Source organism: Pararge aegeria, chromosome 12, assembly GCF_905163445.1.
Source record: "Pararge aegeria chromosome 12, ilParAegt1.1, whole genome shotgun sequence".
Classification (NCBI taxonomy): Eukaryota; Metazoa; Arthropoda; class Insecta; order Lepidoptera; family Nymphalidae; genus Pararge; species Pararge aegeria.
Genome location: NC_053191.1, coordinates 17,612,336 through 17,634,816, shown reverse-complemented (window position 1 = coordinate 17,634,816; position 22,481 = coordinate 17,612,336). Strand labels below are relative to the sequence as shown.

Below are 22,481 nucleotides of genomic sequence, written 5' to 3'. Positions count from 1 at the left end.
GTGACGCGTAATTTATATATATTAAGATAACTTACCGAGAAATTCTGTATAGAAACGACAGCGCATATGTCGTCATCTGACTCGATCATAAGTATTACACTCTGAGGCTTGGACCACCAGCTATAATCATCACCTTTCAAACTGCTCTTCACAAAATACCTGCGAAAGAAATAAAGAATTATAAAATCGTATTCAAATGAAATACTTATAAGCTAGACGTAACATCGATCGCGTTTATTTTGATTAAAAAAAAAACTTATGTATACGCGTTAGTCAAAGTCAAAAATATCTTTATTCAAGTAGGCCCATAGGTGGCACTTTTGATGCGTACATAAGAATTTTCATTGTTAGATGTAACAAGATGAAAATCTTTTCTTTATCTTACGCCTTACTCTACGTTTGTAGAGAAAACGACACTAACAATAGAAAAAAGGTATTTAAAACATTGAAAGTTTTATTATAACGCATTATCTAGTTATCTCGTTATCGGACCACCGAGTATAACTGAACATTAAAATTTGAGATTTTTGTATCAATTAAATCACCGGAATGAGCCCGCAGACTTTGACAATTGAAAGTGTACACTGTAAAACTTTATAGCTAACTTCAGGGTGTCGGTTTTTTGTGACTTTGTGCGCGCGCATCGTAAAAAGTAAGTGGGCGGACATCGTTACATCGTGTAATTTCACTCCTATGATTTTTCTTAACCGTTAAAGAAATATAACTTTAAAAAATTCTTATTTTGAAGATTTTTGGCTATCTCAAGGTCATGGATTTATTTTAATGTTCATCAGTTTCTATAAAAGATTTCGTGTAGGCATTGCATCTAACTGCAGCAAGACACGTTCCCACTTGGCTTCTACATAGTGTTCATAGATTAGACTTCAGACGGAGATTGTACGGGCATTGTCTCATCAAACGCAACCTTACGAAAAAATATCCTACCTTTCTAGCGTTCTCTGCTCTTCCAAATCCAAATCCTTATTGCAAATGTACTTCTTTTTAATACTCTGTGTGTTCACATCGACCATTTTGTTAGGCCCCTGGTCGAAGGGATAGAAGTAGTATTTGGGCTGACTCGGGGTGCTTGTGAGATTGGTCACTGCGTTCAGTTTGATGTAGAAGTCTTCGACTGTTTCTACAGTTATTGTGACCTTTATGGGATCGGGTGAGGATGAAGTTAGGTGTACTATTGGTGTGTTGAGTGATGAAACGTCTGTAACAAAAAAAAGATTATGATAGTGATTATTGGTTTTGGTGAGTTTATCTTATTTTCACTACCATTTTAGCTTATAGAAAAGTCCTAGTGTAGTATGAAGGATTACGAACCAGATAGCTTATGCAATATTTTCAAATTACTATGTGAGATGGTGATAACAAAAAGCCCAGCTAAGTTTGTTGTGGGTTTTTTCTTAGACCACGGAGCGTTTGGAACCCTCGTAGTTTTAGTTTTCAGTTTATTTCACTTTATTTATTACCCATAAATGAATTCCGTTTTACTGCTTTTAGTAAAACGGTTAGTTACTATATTAATTTCTTGTCTGTAATAACTTATTCAGTTTTATTTTTAATTCACATATTACTATTGGCTGAATATCTTTATTTTACTATTAGCTGCTGTAACTTTTTCTTTTATTTTTAAAATCTTTGACGCAGTTTTGCTTTGCAGAAACAGGAATGACCAATAGTGAAAATAGAGCATTAACTAATCAAGGCCAGTTCCGCGCACTTGATACACGCACATAAGCAATGCCGTCCCTGATAAAATTATATAAATCATTTATCAGGAGGTTTTTTTTAATCTATGCCATCTTTCTGCGATATATATATATATATATATATATAAATCAGAAACTCCACTGATTGATTAACTTTGTTAAATATAATATTATCTTCGTTCGGATTTTTTATTGAAAATTGCAGATAAAAAGTACCAGGGAACAATAACTATAAAGCAAGCAAATTACAAAAATTATCATAAAGTCGATAGTTAAAATTGAAAATCGATTATTTTTATAGTAGTAGTAAATGACGGACTAAGCAGAAGGCCCACCTGATAGTAAGTGGAAAACCGTCGCCTATACACAGAGCAACACTCCACAGGGCATGCAAGGAATACGTCCTGCAACATGCCGCCCTGTGTCCACCAAACTAAGACGTAGGTGTAAAGTCTAAAGTGCCTGTAATTAAACCGGCAACCGCGCCCTTCAGACCGGAACACAGCATTGCAACGATGCTGCTTAGCGGCAGAAATAAGGAAGGTTATAATACTTCCCAGGGCGAACTCAGTCGCAAGAAACTCAGAAAACTTAAAACCTATTATACGGCCCAATAAATAATTAAGTTACTCGTATATGTTATACTAGCGTACCCAGCCCGCTTCGCCGGGCTAGATTTTGCTTTATTTTATTTAAACAATAAACTCACATCATTCAATTTTTAATTTAAGTCTCATAATAATATATTAAATCATTTATTTCTCTCTCTCTCGAGCGGGTAAAGATCATTATCTACACCCATGTACATCCAACAATAGAATATCATTATAGTAAATAAAAGCTGTATTTGACAGTTCAAAAATAGGAGTGCTCCGATCGCCACCAAACTTTACAGGATTACTCGCCAGGTCAATCCGGAGATTCCCTGAAAGTTTAATTGAAATCGGTCCAGCCGTTTCGGAGCCTATACGGAACATACCCAAACACTTTCTCTTTTATATATATAGATATATGTTCTGATGAATTCCTTACAAGATTCCCTCTTCCTAACAATGCATAAAGAAATTTAATTTTCATACTTAATGCCTACCGCGCGCAGCCGGTGCCAGTAAACTATTAAATATATAAGAGAATATAAAAAGAGTAGGTATTTACGTATCAAAGGACCACAGTAGACGGTGATCCGTTTCCCACTTACTAAGAAGGCGTGAACAAAAAACAATAAAGCATTAGGTGAAAACCCCTGAAGGAAATATTTACTGTAATAGAAGACCCACGAGTATCCAGAATAATTTTTGATATTTCATATAAAAGGTAACGGCCGATTGGCACAGTGGGCAGCGACCCTGCTTACTCTGTCCAAGGCCGTGGGTTCGATTCCCAAAACTGGAAAATGTTTGTGTGATAATTATGTATATTTTTCAGTGTCTGGGCATTAATTATACTTAATTATGTGTATTATATTCATTGAAATATTCATCAGTCATCTTAGTACCCATAACACAAGCTACGCTTACTTTGGGGCTAGATGGCGATGTGTGTATCGTCGTAGCATATTTATTTATTATTATTATCATATTCGAAGTAGTTGTGAAAGAGTGTTTGATTACTTTTTTGTCTACAAAAACGAGTTCATCTGGATTTTCGATTATCCCATATTCTTAAAAATCGGATTCTTCTGTATTCCTTGAATATATACTAGGGTCTACTTGTACATTTGATATATAATAATATCTACACTACAGTATACTAACTTACCGTAAACAACTTACTTATTCAGAAATATGTATTTTTTTAATCAACGCAATAACTTATCGATAGATTAAAAGTAAACTACCATCAGAAGTGGGATAACTCATTCGAGGACTGATAGATAGCTAATTACACCTAGCACGAAACAATTACAGTTTTTTTTTATTCCACTACAAGTTAGACCCTAACTGCAATCTCACCTGGTGGTATGTGACGATGCAGTCTTAGATGGCAGCGGGCTAAGCGGCTAAGGGAGTAGTCATAGACTTAAAGGTTAGCCCCTAATTGGGCTCTAAATCGCTTAGCGGCACGTCTTTGTCGGTAGGGTGGTAACTAGCCACGGCCGAAACCTCCCACCAGATAAAAAAGGAGAGACAGGAATACCTAATTTAAAATACGATATTGAAGGTTTTTAATGTTACGGCTTGTTTTCTCCTTGAAATATTATCGTGTAGTATCGTGCTTTTAAAATATCTGTTGTATTGCTGTCGATCTACTCAACAGGACTCTTACATTTACCAATATGATTTTTTGTGCATTTACCAAGAAGAACTTTTGTAGGTCCGTGCGATTAAATTACGTCCGAATTCAATGTGAAAATGAATTTGTCCCGCGGAAAATAATGAAATAAATTATTTTTAATATTAAATCAATCGATTTATTCATAATAGTTATAATGTTATAATGACATTTGGTGCTAGGGCGGTCATTTATTTGTCAAACTTGTACAACATAAAACGAAGATAAATGAATATTATACAAATCAGTAATTTTATTGGAACTCACCGCATGTCTCCTCATCTTCGGAGAATATGTTGTTGTGTGGACACAGCGTTCTCGAGATGTTGGTGAACTGCTCCAGAGTGTCGACAGTTTGAACCAACATCGGCAGCTGCCAGGAGAATACACCTGCAAGAATATCAAGAAAGTTAACTCACTCATCATAACTTCTCTTGTGTGGAATTCCTATGCTACGGTTTTGAGCCGCTTGTATCCAGTAACTATATGCATATTGTTTTAACAGTTACATGATTTGTTGTAAATAATGGAGCATTTTCAAAGATACATTTAGACACTATTTTGCTCAGTGCCTATTTTTATTCATATAAATTAAATTTTTAGGCGTGCAGTGTATGGAAATCATATAAAAATAAATAAATAATGGATTTTCTGCAAATTGGAACACTGTTTTCATAACAAATAGATTTCCTATGTCCACAAGTGAATTAACTTTAGCAGAAGGGTGCCATTCAATAGAGCTTACGATTACTTGAATGGCCCCTAGGTATGTATAATAAAACAGTCCTTGTGTAAAGCTTTTTATAAATAAGGTTAATAATTATTGTTATGGTTCTAATTATCAAAATATATTTTATAAATTAAAAAAAACAGAAAATGAAATTATAGGTTGGTATATATACCTTTTTGTTGTCTTGCTGTTATGAACAAAGGGTATGTCCGGTTCGCAAAATCACTAGCCACTGTCACGCGGGCTGGTGTGTTGTACCCATCATAGTCCTGAAAACATAAAACTATATAAAAAAATATACAAGTTTTACATTTTTTTTATTATTAATTAAATTAATAAATATACTATGACAATACACAAATCACCAACTAGCCCCAAAGTAAGCGTAGCTTGTGTTATGATGAACATTTTTATGATTAATAAATATAAATACTTATAATATACAATTGGGCGACTTCTTCTTGCCCTTATCACATGCTGAGTTAAACTTATTTGAGTTTTCCTTTAATTAACATACCTATGGCTTAAATTTTGTAAACTTTGCTGGTGCAGCAGTAAGTGCTGGTTCATTCCCAGTTAGAGAACATTAGAGAATTGATAGATAAAAAAAAGCATTCATCCTAAGAACATACTCAGAAATAAACTATGTAAAGCAAACAGAACGTCATAATTTTTATAATACTTTGTGAACTGTATATACTGTAATAACAATCACTTACTCCTGCAAATTCCATAATATATTCTGTGGTTTTACTAACTTCCACTGTGTAGGGTTCATTGTATTTATATCTGGAAAATTTAACGTTCATTAACAATATAAAATATCAACTTTCTATAGTTTATTACAATTACTTTATTAATTATAAGATAACACATTTAATCTCTTAGGCATACACTGTCTTATCTTAATATATATAAATCTCCTGTCACGATGTTTGTCCGCGATGGACTCCTAAACTACTTAACCAATTTTAAATTAAATTGGCACACCATGAGCAGTCTGGTCCAACTTAAGAGATAGGATAGCTTAGATCTTTAATTATAGTCGCAATTTTATTTTATTGCAAATTATTTGTCTATAATTAATTGACAGTCACATGTTATATATATATACTACTATACTCATTTAAGGCTTAGCAATACTGAATACTTTAAAAACAAAATCTAACGCAGACAAAGTTGCGGGCAACAGCTAGTAATATATATAATGGAATAGGTAATGTAAATTGGGGTCAATGACCACAAGCAATGATCGGAAATAGTAGAACTTTTGTGGCAGAGATCTTCCAGGGGAATACTAACGCCATGCATATTTCTGCCACCAAGCAGTATTGTTGCAATGCTGTGTTATTGTCTTAAGGGCATGGTTGCTAGTGTCATTACAGGCACATGGGGTTTAACACTGACGATTCTGGTTAAAGGACACAAGGCGGCATGTTGCTGAACGTGATCCTAGCATGCCTTGCAAAGTCTGGCACTCTTTATAGGCAATGGTTCTCAGGTTATCATAAGGCTCATCTGCTTGGTCCAATCAATTATTACTATAAAAAAGGGTTATACAATAGTGTCATTAAAATATATTGCTACATTTTAACACGAAAAAGATAAGCTAAATAAAAAAGGTGTCTGGTAAAATAAATCTACCTAGCCAAACAATGTTATATCAACAACACTGAACATGCACTGAGCATGAACTGATGCAGGTATATATAATACAAACAGACTAATTCTTAATTGAATAATCATTTTAACACCCTATCGTTGCAACATATTATTTGAAGATAACTTAGTAAATCAATAGGTTAACAAATAGACATTCAAGGATAATGTAATAAATATAAGAAATGATTGAAACGCTCGCAAATTGAATTCAAATAACAATACACAAAAGAACTTACGTATTATTATAATGAAATATAATTTCCTCCCGTATTGTATGGCTCAAGCTGTATGGTAGGAATAAAATAATAAACCTCAACCAAATCACCTCCATTTTAATTTGATTACAAACATTTACAATTTAATTTGAGACATGTATTTGCTAATAATATGTAATTGAAAAGTATGTATAAACGAGTTTACTATTTGTATTCTTTTTGAAAACTGGAAAATACAGGGAAAACGGGAAATCCGTTTTTCACTGACAATCACTAACTGACACTGACTTCTGACATTGACAGATATTTTTTTTATTGTACTATGCAGGCATTGGTCTACTCTCCTTCTGAACCAACTTAAGGTTATTTTTTTTATCCTTATTCCTCTACAAGTGAGCCGTTGAATGCAATCTCACCTGCTGGTAAGTGATGATGCAGTCTAAAATAGTGACGTGCTAACCTGGGTGGTATAACAGTTGTATTGAACCCATAACCCCAATCAGTTTTTATGTGACATCGTACGGGAGCGCTAAAACGTTTGGCAACACCTCTGTGTCAGTAGGTGGTAACTAGCCACGGCCGATGCCTCAAACCAGAAAAATTATAAATTCACAAATTGATCTAACCAGGGACCTTCCTAAAACCAAATCTATACTTAATTTCGCTAAGATTGGTAAGTTGAATCTTAAAAAAACCTTGATTTTTAAAAAAATGTGAAGAAATAAGGTAAGGAAAAACTCAGTTCCAGAAAAAAAAATCGGTGCTCATTTCAGCCCAGGCTGATAATAGTTTAAATACTATATCAAATTCAGCAGTATCAAGTATTTTAATAAAATATATTTGTAGGTAAAAAAGCCGTGATAGCCTAGTGGGTAAGGCTTCGGCTTTCCTTTCGTGGAGACAGAGTTCGAGCTCCGGCACGTACCACTGTCTTTTCGGAGTAACGTGCATTTTTAATTTAAGCAATTTAAATATCACTCACTTTAACGGTGAAGGAAAACAGCGTGCCTGAGTTCTACATTATGTTCTCAACGGCGTGTGAAGTCTACCTTACTAAGGCCTAAACCCTTCTCCTAATTCTGAGAGGAGACTCGTGCGCTTTAGTTGGCCGGTAAAGGGGTGATTATGATATGTAGGTATAATAATCCCACCTGCAATAAAAAATCGAAAACATACGTAGTACGTACTAAGTAATGAGTTAAAGTATTCAATGTTGCCTTTATTTTTTTAATTACACTCACCGAATCTTTATTCGGAGCGGCCATTTTGAGACACGTTATTTCTGAAACTATTGCACCAAGTTGTTTTACTCTTTACAAATTCCATTCATTCCAGGAACCCAATGTAAATTGGCAGGAAAAAATGGAAATGTAGTTCTCGAGTTCTTGGCCGCTTTGTAGAAACGCAAATCATCAAGCGTCGATCTTTCGAAGGAAGCCGCTCCAAGGAACGCATTTCATTTTAAAAAAGTAGCATCAGATTATTTTCTCCTCTTTAGCTAAAGGTAGAGTATCCAGCAAGCCGAGGGTACATAGTGATACAAAATCTAACCCTATTATTATTAATATCATCATATAAACCCATTACGGCCCACTGCAGGGCACTGTTCTCTTTCCACAATGAGAAGGGGTTAATATTAATATAATAATCTAGCGCTTCGCCGGGCTAGATTTTGCTTTATTTTATTTAAACAATAAACTTACATTATTAAGTTTTTAATTACGGTCTCATAATATATTAAATCATTTATTTCTCTCCGTATTCATTCTCTTCTCGAGCGGGTGAAGATCATTATCTACACCAATGTACACTCAACAATAGAATATCATCATAGTAAATAAAAGCTGTATTTGACAGTTTGATAGTTCAAAAATAGGATTGCTCCGATCGTCACCAAACTTTACAGGATTACTCGCCAGGTCAATGAGGAGATTCCCTGAAAGTTTCATTGAAATCGGTCCAGCCGTTTCGGAGCCTATACGGAACATACCCACACACTTTCTCTTTTATATTTATAGATAGATAGATAATAAAACTACATAATAATCGAAACAAGCACATTTATTAATATTCATTTATTAGCAAATATACATTCACAGCTACCGACACCGACTTTGGTCAAATCAAAATTATTAACAATCGAACAAAAAGAAAACAGATTAACATTTTTGTGTAATTTCAATTTTTTATACAAAAATACATACAAAATTTTCAATATTTGGTATGGTCAACCTTATTTTTTTACAATTAAACGAAAATAACTGCAACTGACAAAAAAATTACGCCTACGTTGGTATAATTTAATTTTCCATCTAGATTAAAAGGCGAAATATTTTCTAGACACTTCGAAGGCTTTAAATTTTGAATATAAAACCCAGTAAAGTACATGGTAACCTAACACAAAGCTCCATGTAATTATAATTTATACACCGATTCCCTTTATAATATTTTTATACAGTATTTGTTTTAGAATAATATGTTTTATATATAGTACCCAAATGATTATGAAAGAGCCCTAATTTTTAATAATTTAGTTTTTTTCTTTACAAACGAAATAAGCCTTATTTATTAATCAATGCTAATTTCACAACATATAAACCAAAACATAAGCATTCTTCTTGTCTACGGATTAAAAAAAATGTAATAAGCTAATCGCACATTGCAAGATAAGACGCAAGCAACATATTGTTCAGAAAGTAATGTTGTTTTAAATGTAATATAATCACATATTATTATCTTAATATTAACCGTCCGTCATCGATGCTCAACAGCTAGACGTAATAGATGTTTCCGTAAAAATCAGTTGCTCCCGGCTAATCTCGGATGTAACATACGAACAGCATTATAAGCCAGAAAAAAAGATTTGACCTGCACGGCCGAACATCATTAGATAATATAAAAATTAATATTAATCAATAGAAAAGATTTTTAAACAAAGCTTGAGATCCTAAGACAACCCACCAAGTGGGATAGTCACAAATATTTTACAGTTTTTTAATTTTAATACAATGATGTTTCTATTTTTCTGTGGTTACTAAAAAAAATGGAAACAAAGCATTGATTCCCTACCTTGATTCCTTAAATTTGCTGAATAAAGATAATCTAATTTGATAATGTTCATAAGTGATAATTTAGCAACAAAGTATGTTAAAGTTTACATTTTCTGTCACAAGAAGACTGGCTAAGGTAGTAGTTGTGTATGCACATTATTTTAGTGTGCGTCGGCTCGGGTTCTCTTATTTCACTTCAGATGATCACCGCTTACCGTACACACACATAAACGCTTGGCGGTATACTGCACTACTCCAGCCGAAGCTAAACGCTCTTTGTGAGATAGAAGGACTATAATTAAAAACACCTGTAATACAATAAAACTAGAAGGCACAGTCGAAGGAAACAAATATAACTTAATTATTATTAAAACTAAAGTGATTAAATTCAAAAATTTACAATAAAAAAAATCACGTAAAGTGTCTTCATACACACTGAGAGCGAGCCATCCAAAAAACAAAATCATTGGTATACAAAATTGAAGACGAACATTTTTGTAAATCTCAACCTCGAAATTACTTGATTTGAAAAAGCACAGAAATAAAACATGGCTTACTAATGTTTTGGGTGATATTTCATAGAATAATCAAACTTGCAAATGAACAATTGGAGTAACGGTGCAATTCAAAAGCATCACTCGTGCTAATAGCACCTATTGAATATAAAATGGAAGTAAAACCACTTTGGATTACTGCGAGAAAATGAAAAAATTAGGTATTTGTTGACATTATTTTTTCAAAAATCTACTTAAGGTAGATATTCCGTTCCACAGCAAATATTGTGAAAGTGATAGTTGCAATCGAAGACCCACCATTTAGTTTAGTAATGTAAAACAGAATTGGCAACATAGTATCTTCAATTTTTGTATATCAATAATAAAAATATAAGGGACAAATACTATTAAATATGGCATTTAATATTAAAAGTAATAATATGTATTTAATTTTTTACAAGATGGACGTTAATGAAATATAGACGGAAAATAATAAAAAAACTTGAGAATTTTATGTCAAAAACTAAAAATATGCGCAAGAATATAATGCAATTTTATAAATTACGCAACCTCGTCTTTTGCAAAGCTTTGTTCCTCTTGCGGCAATCAGCGATCAATTTTGATCGATTTGAATAGTAATAACGTTGATGTTTTTAGAATAAACTCAATCAACTTTTGCTAATTTTTAAAAATTATTTATATTTTTATTTTGACAAGTTCAACACAAGAATAATAATTACCTTCGAATTATTAAAAAAAAATGTATATAATGGCTAACGCAACGTTGACAGGAACCTTCTGTACTGTTGTATATGATCGTGTTAGGAGTACACTTTGCATAGACAATCGCCATCTTTCCTCATAGATACTGGAACGATGTATATTAGGGCGTAAGGGCAATTGTCGTATGGTCTAAAGTTTGTATCTATAGTAACATAGACAAAGTTTAAAGTCATTACTAGAACATTGTTTTGTTTCGTTTCGTGTTTTCTTTATATGGACTTTGTCTAAAAACGTTATTATTATTATTAAAGGTGGGACATACATCGAACCAAACGAAGTACTAAAGAATAACATCCGCGTGTGTAGAGTTACAGTGAGTCGACGATTGGGGAATGCGGAGGAGTGTGTTGAAACCCCACCTCCCTGACCGCGACACTTGCAGCAAGCCGGTTTGGCAATACTTGCGCGCCGGTACGATCAATAATGCCATAATAAGTTAATTCGCTATATACTCACTGTATACACTGATGACGCTGCCTGACCCCGTGTACGTTTACCTAAACCGGACGATAATTGACCTTGATATTATTAACTTAAATCTTAAATTATTGTTAACACTACTTTCACGTTCATTTCAATAACTTATAATTAATAATGTTGGATGGATGAATATTACAATTTTACTCGAAATTGGATGGGCTCAGAATATAATTATTTTCAATTTTTTTTTACATCTATACATTATTAAAATTATAATTAATATAAATACGTACATTTATCATTTTTTTATCAACTAAATTATTATTTTTATATTTTAACGCTGCCTTAACCTAAATATAAGTGTATTTTAATATGGACTCGCATGTTAATACATCAAATAAATTATATACTATTTTAATGATTACTTCTATAACTATAAGAAATTTATTACATATGAAAAAAAATCTAAATTAAGATAATATACTTACTTACTCTCCTAACTTACATAAGATTATTTTTTCAAACAAATATCACATGAAGAGAAAAATGGAAGATTTATTTCAAGGAATTGTGTTATTTAAACAGCATAGTTCTATCACGGAACTTAGTATAATGCATATTATATTAAATTAAATTCATACACGTTTCTTATTACAGACTTTTGAAGCGAAGCTTCTAATGGCGCGTTCGGCACTCGCGGGGACAAAAGTGAAATAAGTGAGCAAGCCAACGAGATTCGAATTGTTCTTGTAGTTTGTGTCAAAATAAAAAAAAACTTTACTGTATCCTCCTATATCCACTACTTTTTTTCTTAGCTTATACGCTAATTTTTTTAAAGAACAAGCTTCTAATCTTTGTCGTCATGAGTACTTTGCGTGCAAAATTGCTCATGACAAAACAATTAAACTAATTCACCTAAGAATAAAGTTTAAGATCAAATTTCTACAGACAATCTAAAAAATTAAAATCATAAGTAATGACTTTAAATCGGGGAATATAAGGTCTATTTTAATTTGACATAGTGTTTCGATACCACTCTATTGTATACTCTGAGTGCGGGAAGGGAATCAAATCTTGAACGAAAAACAAATTGAATTTTTAAACTTGCAAACGAAAGTTACAAGTTAAATAGGCGCTAGACTAAATGGGAACAATGATAAATATAAAATGCCCTGAAAGACTAGTCAACAGTTAGCTGTTGACACCAAAATGGTGAATTTTGGGCGATGTAGAGGGCTATACACGGAGTAGTATGAAGCTGAAGTTGCAATGGTCGGGGCACAAAGCCAGAGGGCCGTTGGACGTTGGCGTCTTAAGGCGTTACAATAGTTGCTATGGGCGACAACTAGGGCTTACTACCATCCTTTAAAGCAGTATTATTTTAATATTGTTGACACTTTTGTTTCAGAAGGTGTATGTAAAATAAAACTGTTTTTTAACCATGGTAGTAAGCCCGCATATCGCAGGGAGCCGCTGAATACAATACTGTAGAGTGTAAGAGTTACGTGCAGTGGTAGAAATATTCAATTTCTCTCTGTCAAAATCAAGAATTTAACAACAAACGAAAGCTTAAAAGCTGTTTTAAATATCACAATTTTATAATCTTTACTCAATTAATTCGCACATTTGTGCAGTAAATTCGATTTGAAAGCATATTAAGATCACATATCAGTTGTTTACTCATTCAAGGCACTTCTTTTACTCATACATTGTTATAGTCAAATTGGAGAAAGGTGCTTTTAAGCAGCCGGTTCGCAAAGACGTAAATCCGCCGGACTCCATCCATCTTGTATTATCATTATATTCTATTTGCCTCCCGTTCGCACAATGTTAAATATGAGAGAGGCAAATAACGTAAAAAAAAAAAAGTTTAAAATACCACACTTTTCTACTGAGAGCCCTAGTAAATCTATGACAAAGAAACTTTTACGCATTCTTTATGGAATTCGTGACTTCATGTATAACATTGTTGTGCAGAGAAATGTCAACTATTGACGATGTAAGTTTTGCGTACAAAATTTCCCACGCAACTGTGTATTTATTAGGGCACAGTCAAATATCACTCTGTTAGATTAAACTTAAATTTAAAATGTCGGTTTTATATTCAAATTCAAGATTTAAAAAATTCGCGCACGTCATGTGATGATAGATCGCCCGCAGTGCGCAAATTTGCAGCTCAGCCAATCAAAGGTGTTCAATTCACACCCGCGTTCAAATTTACTGCCAATCGCAAAGCGCACTGGTTCAATCAAGCGTGTCATTGGTCGTTAGTAGCACGCAAAATTGCACACAAACGCGGACGCGGGTTGCACAATTTCATTTCAATGTCGCTTGAAGCCAAGCTAAACCAAGGCATTCAAATTACGTCCCCAGTGACGCTAGAATTTACCACGCTAGTTCAAGCAAGCGTACTGCGATTGGTCGTACACAAAATGGCACGCAAAAGCGGACGCAGGTTGGACACTTGGATTTCAGCCGTCACTTGAAGCTCAGTCCGTATCCAAGGTGCCTCAGCCACGTCCGCGGTAGCGTTAAAATTTCCCAGCAATTACAAGACGCGCCGGTTCAAGCAAGCGTGTGATTGGACGTAAGGAGGATGCCGGATTACACGCCACTGCGTACGAAACTGGACGCATTGGTTCCACACGCCTTAAGATTACCGAAATGTCAGCATGTACATGATATTAAGAACAGTAAAGTTCAACGATATTCAACTGTATCTGCTGCTAGCTGCAGGCTGGGATTAACAATAATAAACACTTACAAAATGCATATTTACTGACGTCACGTCACTGAAAGCGTGTTGAGTGAAATCACATTGAATGATTAAAAACGCTATTATTACGTGTCTGTTAATAAGTACGACTTAATTTATCGCAACACGGGTAGGGCCGTGTTGAATCTCGCGTGATAAATATGTTCACTAACATCAGCATTAACAAACATTATTACGAAGTCACACAATGGTTACGCAATGCATAGTGTAGGTTCCACCTACTAGAAGAAAGGAGTCTGCATGGTTCAATAAATAGTATAATGCATAAGACTAATATATTATGTAAACACGGTGGTTAGTCGTCACCTATATCATATCTCGACGATAAGTTACCGGTGCTATCGATATATCGATACAAACGAGGCGATCTCCGCAGGTGGTTCGTTGAGATTGCACCTTTTATTTTTCAGTAACAGTGTAACTTTGTCCTCAGCAATTCGTCGACATTTTATCATCTTGAATTAGAAAACGATCGATTTTTTGAATTTTTTGTTTTTTACTGAAGTTTGTCATTATGTTTTTTTTATTACAACCCTTAGTGAAGTCCATATCGGCGTCAGTCTTCCTGCTGGCTCTAGTAGGTTTGGTCGCTGACTGTAGCCTTTTAGCTGATCTAGTGAGGTATTTCCCTGACTCCTGCGCCACTCCTCCAGCCGGCACCCTCGGTGTTAAAGACTTTATGCACCTGGGAATAAGGGCGGAATTTAGAAATCAAATTTTAAAGAAGAGTTCAGCAAATTTGTATTTTTCGAACCTCCCTAGCGTTCTGGTCTTATAAATAGACCCCCTTTTTATAAGACCAGAACGCTAGTGATGTCAACCTGTAGACGAATAGATGGCTTAACTTACAAACTGAAGTAGGTTTTATATTTCTAAGTCCTTTTATTTACAGATAAGATTTCCCCACAAAAGGTATGCAAAATAATGATCACGCTGGGCAGACGGGTTGGTCATCTTAAAGCTAGAATATAGTATATTGAATATTGCCCGACACTGTGCCATTTGTGTAGTCTAGCCAATTCAAGGAGGTTATACCGTCACTCATCGGTCGCCATAGCTTCGTCGGTTAGACGGCAGGTGACAATAGTCGACTGGTAACTAGCATATCTATTTCATCTCCGCTCCGATTAGGGGTATGGCTACCATACTCTTTAACAGGTTAGCCCGCTACCATCTCAGACTGCATCATCTCTTACCACCAGGTGAGATTGCAGTCAAGGACTAACTTGTAGTAGAAAAATAATAAAAAAAAAATTAACGTTTTATAAATGCCCGTGACCTAGTCTACGCGAATAGAACACTTACATTTTGATATTTGGATATGGTAGGTGTCTTACTTGGGTTTTTATATTTATATTCTAAGTATTTATGTATATTATTCATAAAAATATTCATCTTTCATCTCAGTACCCATAACACAAGCTACGCTTACTTTGGGGCTAGATGGCGGTGTGTGTATTGTCGTAGTATATTTATTTATTTACTTGGAGGCCTCCTGTAGCTTCTTGGCGAGGAACTCGTTCTCCATGCGTGCCACCTTCAGCTCTCTCCTCAGCTGTGCTTTGCTCTTGTTGCCGCCCGGATGTAGTAGCGGGTGTCGCCGGATGCGCGCCGCCGAGGGCCTCTGCGCTGGGTCTGGGTCGACCATTTTCTGAGGGCAACATGAATTTCCTTGAACTGAAAATCTAATATATTATTAACGACATGAATATTAACTTTGATCTGACCTCAGACAAATTTCCTCGCTTCGATTGCGATGAAATTTATTTGAGGTCAGATCAAAGTTAATATTCATGTCGTTAATATTATGAATGAATGAATGAATGAATACACTTTTATTGTACACCACAGAGAAAATTTACAGAGATACTAATACAACAGCACAATAAGGTAGAACGTACAATTTGGCGGCCTTATCGCTAAATAGCGATCTCTTCCAGGCAACCAAAGGCATACAAGAAAATGTTATAAGAAATAAGTAGGTGGTACAACAAACAAAATTAAATATTAGGACTTAAAACTAAATTAACATAAAACATAGTATATACTAAACATAACATATTAAAGATATGTACAAAAATATAAAATATATTCCATACATATATACAAACATATAAACATATTAGATATAAGTAATACTTTCCTCTTATAGATTTAAGAAAAATGTGCAGAGTCCAAAAAAATGTGAGTTTCAGGATGCGAAAAATATCAATTGTTGTAGTTTGTGTTTTCTTCTTTCTCCTGGCTTTTATCCCAATTCATTTGGGGTCAGCCCTCCTAGTATTCCTGCGCCACACCGTGCGGTTGTGGGTTGTCTCTTCTGTTGTTGTGTTGCTCGCGATTATGTCGTTTTTAATTGTTCTTAGCCAGGTTATTGGTGGTCGTCCACGGCCTCTTTTTCCGTCCTCTATATTCATGACTTTTTTTGTTCGATAAAATAGTTAAATACTACTTAGTTTGTGTAATAAATAAATTAATAAAATAAATTTAAGAGAACAATTAAATGTGTTCTATGACCGAATTAATTATAATAATAGCAATATACGCGCCATGCTTGTTTTCTTTAAGGCATTATAATATTTTAAATGATAAATGCACTTAAAATGTTTGTTCTTTTTTAAAATATTATGAAATACTTTCTTGTATCAGAGGTTATATTAAATAAAGAACAAATTACCCATCAAAAAGGATTTTCCCATCTCTTGCAAAATTAATTCAATTTTTTTTTCATATAATTATACACTAGGTTTTGTTTTATATATAACTAGCTGCCCCGGCGAATTTCGTACCGCGAACTTATTACGAATGTTATATTTTAATACTTATTATCGTATTCCGGTCTAATTCCGTAATCCGGTCCGAATCCAAAATATCAAATATCACAAAAATTGGTCATGCAGTTCTTGAATTATAAATTGTGTAACTAACACAACTTTCTTTTATATATATATAAAAAAGACACACATTATACACACTTTTTTCACAATACTACTCACAAATAATATAACAGATTTGATTTATTTATTTATATAAAGGTTACCTTCAGCAGCTGGTTGAACTCCCGAGAGAGATTGGGCAGGTCCGGCAGCTTGCCGTCGCGGATGTCGTGCCACTCCGGCCCGTTCATCGGCAGCGAGCCTCCGCCGCCAGCTTCGTACAGCGTCAGACCTGGGTACATAAGCTCTTTGTGAGTTCTTGCTCTCAGATCGGTGAAAATGTTCAATATTTTTTATCTGTGTTATGCTATATGAGGAAGATCTAGGTATGTAGTGTTTTGAAAAACTGCCCTATGATTTTTGGAAGTATTTACTATATCAAAAAAATAAAAATCTTATTTTTGCTGAAATTAATAGTTTCTTGCGAAATCACTAGCCGGGTGATGTGAGCGCACTTGTGACGCCATAGGCAAATTCAGAGCTTTAATCAAAGTCAAAGTCAAAAGTCAAAAATATCTTTATTCAAGTAGGCCTAGGTGGCACTTTTGATGCGTACATAAGAATTACACGGTAGTTAGATGATGGCGATAACCACATTCGTAAACTTAAAACTAAAGCTACGAGGGTTCCAAACGCGTCCTGGTCTAAGAAGAAGTCCACAACAAACTTAGCCGGGTTTTGTTTTGTTTTCATTCTTGTTTTTGGAGTTTACTCCTTAAGAATCGATTTTCATATATAAGCGCCTAGTATGAGAAAAATGTGAGAAGTAAAATCTACTGATGAATGACCGCGTTACGTTTTCGCTGTACATAAAAGATTTTTGTGACATAATGATCTATTATGGTTATAAACCATATTTTGTTAGTTATTTTCATTAATTTGTTAATTTACCCTTTCATATGATGGTATTAATCTTTTTTCAGTTAAATAAACTCTTTTTGCGTATGACAATTTTATTTAAGGAGTAAACTCCAGTCGTGCGTCGGAGCTGACACATATACTTTTTTTCTACATTTCTTTTTCATTCCTACATTTGTTATTGTTTTTTTTTTCAGGTAATTCTTGCAGGTAATCTTTTTTGTGACTTTGGATAGTCCATGACTTCCAGATCAATGCACCAGAGGGTGAGAATGAGAGAATTTCTTAACTGAAAAGCTAATACCTAACAATTATTGCCCGACCTGGCAATGGAATTGTACCGAAACGAGGACGTTAGCACTGTGAGTCTTCATAGTGTTGTTTGTAAAAGTATGCTCACCGAAAGCGAAGATGTCAGCTTTAGTCAAGTGCGTGTAGTCCTCTTGTAGCACCTCCTTGGGCAGGTACCTGCAGTCACCCTCCTCCACCGAGGGCGTCGACGTGGACGTCACGTGACCCAGGTCACCTGCGACAAACAGTTACGTTCACCATGGTGGCAAATGAGTTGGAAGTAGTAGAAATGGATCGTACTAGGAGAGCCTATTGTGACAGAGCTCATCCGGGAAGATCTACCACCATGTTTATTTTTGACGTCAAGCAGTAATGCTGTTATCCGGTCTGAAGGGCGTGGTTGCCGGTGTAATTACAGGCAAATGAGGCTTAACCAGTGGCGTGCATAGAGGGTATGCACAGGATATGCAACGATATAAAATGAAGAAAATCTCCAGTACGAGTTATAAAAAACTTAAGTATAGGCATTGTAAGAGTAATAAAAAGCCTACCTTTAAATATTTATAAAATTCGAATTCAAATTCAAAATTTCTTTATTCATGTAGGCCTATCACAGGCACTTATGAAGCTTTATGAAAGCTTCATAAGTGCCTGTGATATAGATGTTTACAAAATTGTAAGGGGATGGTGATAACTTCGTTCGCCAACTTAAACCTAAAGCAACGAGGGTTCCAAACGCGCCCTGATCTAAGAAGACCCCACAACAATTTTAGCCGGGTAAATTTTTTTTTTGTTATCACCATCTCACAGTAAATTTATATTCAGCTATGAAGCTATATATCTATATTCAGCTATATAGCTATATATTCAGCTATATAGCTAGCTTATAGAGTACTGGAGATTTACTTAATTGTATATCATCTGCATACCCTGTGCATACCCTCTATGCACGCCACTCGGCTTAACACCTTCGCCTAAGGTTGAGAGATACAGGAAATTTGCATGCCCTGCGGAGTGTTGCTCTTTTTATAGGCCATGGCACAGTGGCGTGCACAGGCTTCTTGACCAGGGTATGCATAAAGAAGAAAGTTGCATTTATGAGTTATGCAAAAATTTTAGGGAAGGCAGTGCTTTTGTGCATGTATGAAATGCACGCCACTGGTATGGTATGACGTTTTATTTGCCCGTCAATTATTATTATTATATGTATCCAATGTAATACACTTCCAGCTTAGACCGCTCAATATAGGAAACCGCTTTCAAGAAATGTCTTGGCTACAAATTATTTATATTTTTTTAGTTCCAACGTAGTAGTAAGTAACGTATAGCATATGGGTACTAAAATAACTGATGAATAATTTTATTAATAATATAAACATAAATACTTATAATATACCGATGAACATCCAGACACTAAAAAATATTTATGTATTCAATGAAATAAAAGTACTCATTGAGGGATTATACAATGTGACAATGAAAACCGAAATATAACTTCACAGGTTTCAGAGGTACATTATTTACTGCATCAGAGACTTATCTGTGAAACCGAAGCGCTAATAGTTTTTGAGTAAACCACTGAAATTAATTTAACTGAAAGAAATCGGATACAGCCCTTACATCACATGCTAAATAAAACTGAAGTAACTCTTGTCACTTATTAGGTAAGCGTCACGTAGCGTAGGTACTATGCGCGTGTATTTTTATTTTCAATAGGGCTGTCTTAAGTAAACAGTAAGAATGTTTGAATTAGTTCGCTTGGAAAAAAAATATGCTTCTTTTGATTTAATATTTTTAACAGGGTGATTCCTTATGAAATAAACTTATGCACCCTTCAACAGTATTTCGTAATTCGGCTACACGTTCAATATTGTATAAAAATAAAAACATATATTTTTTGCTATGTAAGAATTTGCCCCTCTACTGTATGCATGCATGCATTGCTTGATTGATCACGCATTTATATTCCCTAATTACAAAAGTAAGTAGATTAAATATAATAAATAATAATAATAAATATACTACGACAATACACACATCGCCACCTAGCCCCAAAGTAAGCGTAGCTTGTGTTATGGGTACTAAGATGACTGATGAATATTTTGATGAATTATATATACATAAATACTATAAGAAAATACATATAAACACCCAGACACTGAAAAACACTTATTGCTCATCACACAAACATTTTCCAGCTGTGGGAATCGAACCCACGGCCTTGGACTCAGAAAGCAGGGTCGCTGCCCACTGCGCCAGTCGGCCGTCACGAAATGTGAACTATTTCACATTTCAACTTTATTGACAATTTTTTTTTCTGCATCTTCGGTTGGGCGCTAGAACTCACCGATCTTGTATTTGTAGTGAGGGTCATGAGGCGCGTCGTCTTCGTCGGCGCTGTCGTCGCTGTCGCCAGCCACGGACACGTCGTCGCGGCAGATGAAGATGTTGCCGGGCTTAAGGTCAAGGTGCACCAGCTGGCGCGAGTGGATGTACCTATACCGATCATATCAAAGTTTTTATAAAGATACATAAGAGGAGAGGACAGATGTGAATCAAATCAACACCTTTATAATGCTGTAATCTTTGAGTTGTCATAGTGTAATTTTTTTTTTAAACTTTTGTTTATTATTAACGATAGGCCAGCGCTTGGCAAAAATCATGCCCGTTCAACAGCAATTACGAGATTTAGTTTGGAGCGCGGTTGCCTAGAAAAAGCATGGCAGGAAACACAGTTGCCGGGAAAGCGTTCCACATCTTATCAGAAACGTAGATAAAAACTTTTCGTGCGTGTTGATGATGAACCACATAAGGATGCGACCGCTCATGGCGTCTCGCTGTTCTGTGGTAGAAAGGGGACGGAGGAACAATATTGCGAAGTTCCTGAGCACAAATACAGAAGTATATCCGGTAGGTAACAAGGTTGATACATTGTATACCCCATGGGAGGAAGCAGTGATAGCCTAGTGTGTAGGACATCTACTTTACGTTCTGGGAGCCGAGTTCGAATACCAGCACGCACTTCTAACTTTACTAAGTTACCTGTGTTTTAAGCAATTAAAATATCACTTGGTTCAACAGTGAGGGAAAACATCGTGAGATAACCTACATGCCTGAGAATGACAAGGTTGCTTGGAAGCATCTAGCTCCGCTTTCATCTTTCACAGGATAGAAAAATGAATGTTAAAATGTAAATTTTTGATGTTGGAAAAGAGCAACTACTGAGTTTCTTGCCGGCTTCTTCTCAGTAGAATCTGACTTCCGAACCGGTGGTAGTCACTACAAACAGACAGACTTGACGTTTCAAAAGTGCTTATATTAGGCCTACTTGAAATAAATGAATTTTGAGAGTTCTCCTTAATGTTCTCAAAGGCATGTGGAGTCCACCAATCCGCACTGGGCCAGCATGGTGGACTACTGCCTTATAGCCTTCTCACTGGGTGACCCGTGACTTGTAGTGGGCGTGTAATGGGTTGATGCTGATGAGGCACTTACGCGAGTCCTCCCGCCACGTGCGCTAATAGAAACAGCAGTTCACTCTCGGGCAGCGGTCCTTTCTCGATCTTTTGCTGGAGCGAGCCTCCGTCGCAGTACTCGCTCTGTATGATCATGTGATTGTCCTCCTTCCACGCCGAGTAGTATCTGTTGAGAAAATGATTAAACCGAATAAATATCGAAAAAAAAAATTGAGAGAAAATTTTCATCATAAGTGTCGACTGGTAATAAAAAAACGTCCATCGGTGTGGCAGCCCTAAGACTGTATCAGTGTTTTAGCATACCATTATACTGTGTACATATGCGATAAGATGCGGATGCTTTTCTAACACCGCATACGCCTGGACCCATTGAGTCGCGCGTTCATGGCGTAACAACGCAGTGTTTTAGCATGCCAATACATTATGCGTATTGGGAACCGCGCGTTTAGGATTAGTATCGAACCGAGGCAAAATAACTGCGGGCATGCTCGATGATGCAGTGTTTTAGCATGCCAATCGGTATGTAAGTACGCGAATAACTGCTAGCATGCCAGTATTCAAAGTCAGTGTACATACGTGACAAGGTGTTGGTGTTTGTCTAGCGCCACGTGCGCCTGGATCACGTTTACCTGCGAGTTCAGAGGTAGTATCGGCCCCAGGGCGTAACAACCACGTGCGTGCGTACTTAATCAGTGTTTTAGCATGCCAGTATTCCACGTCATCGGACTAAGTGCCGATGCTTCCACAGCTCCGTATACGCCTGGATAACGTCGACCTGCGAGTTCTGAGATAGTATCGGCC

General features: G+C 35.5%; 1 protein-coding gene across 1 annotated transcript in view; it reads right to left on the bottom strand.

The window, feature by feature from the left end:
• The window catches only part of LOC120627953 (SID1 transmembrane family member 1), a 49,728-nt gene that overhangs the window by 19,849 nt on the left and 7,398 nt on the right, over nt 1-22,481 (bottom strand). The window contains exons 6-17 of the mRNA XM_039896083.1: nt 21,700-21,846; nt 20,552-20,700; nt 18,314-18,439; nt 17,160-17,287; nt 15,604-15,770; nt 14,552-14,804; nt 6,618-6,733; nt 5,439-5,508; nt 4,892-4,988; nt 4,257-4,379; nt 946-1,216; nt 36-159 (exon numbers count right to left, since the gene is read on the bottom strand). Coding sequence (XP_039752017.1) covers nt 36-159; nt 946-1,216; nt 4,257-4,379; nt 4,892-4,988; nt 5,439-5,508; nt 6,618-6,733; nt 14,552-14,804; nt 15,604-15,770; nt 17,160-17,287; nt 18,314-18,439; nt 20,552-20,700; nt 21,700-21,846 — 1,771 coding nt within the window. The remainder of the gene's footprint in view (nt 1-35; nt 160-945; nt 1,217-4,256; nt 4,380-4,891; nt 4,989-5,438; nt 5,509-6,617; nt 6,734-14,551; nt 14,805-15,603; nt 15,771-17,159; nt 17,288-18,313; nt 18,440-20,551; nt 20,701-21,699; nt 21,847-22,481) is intronic.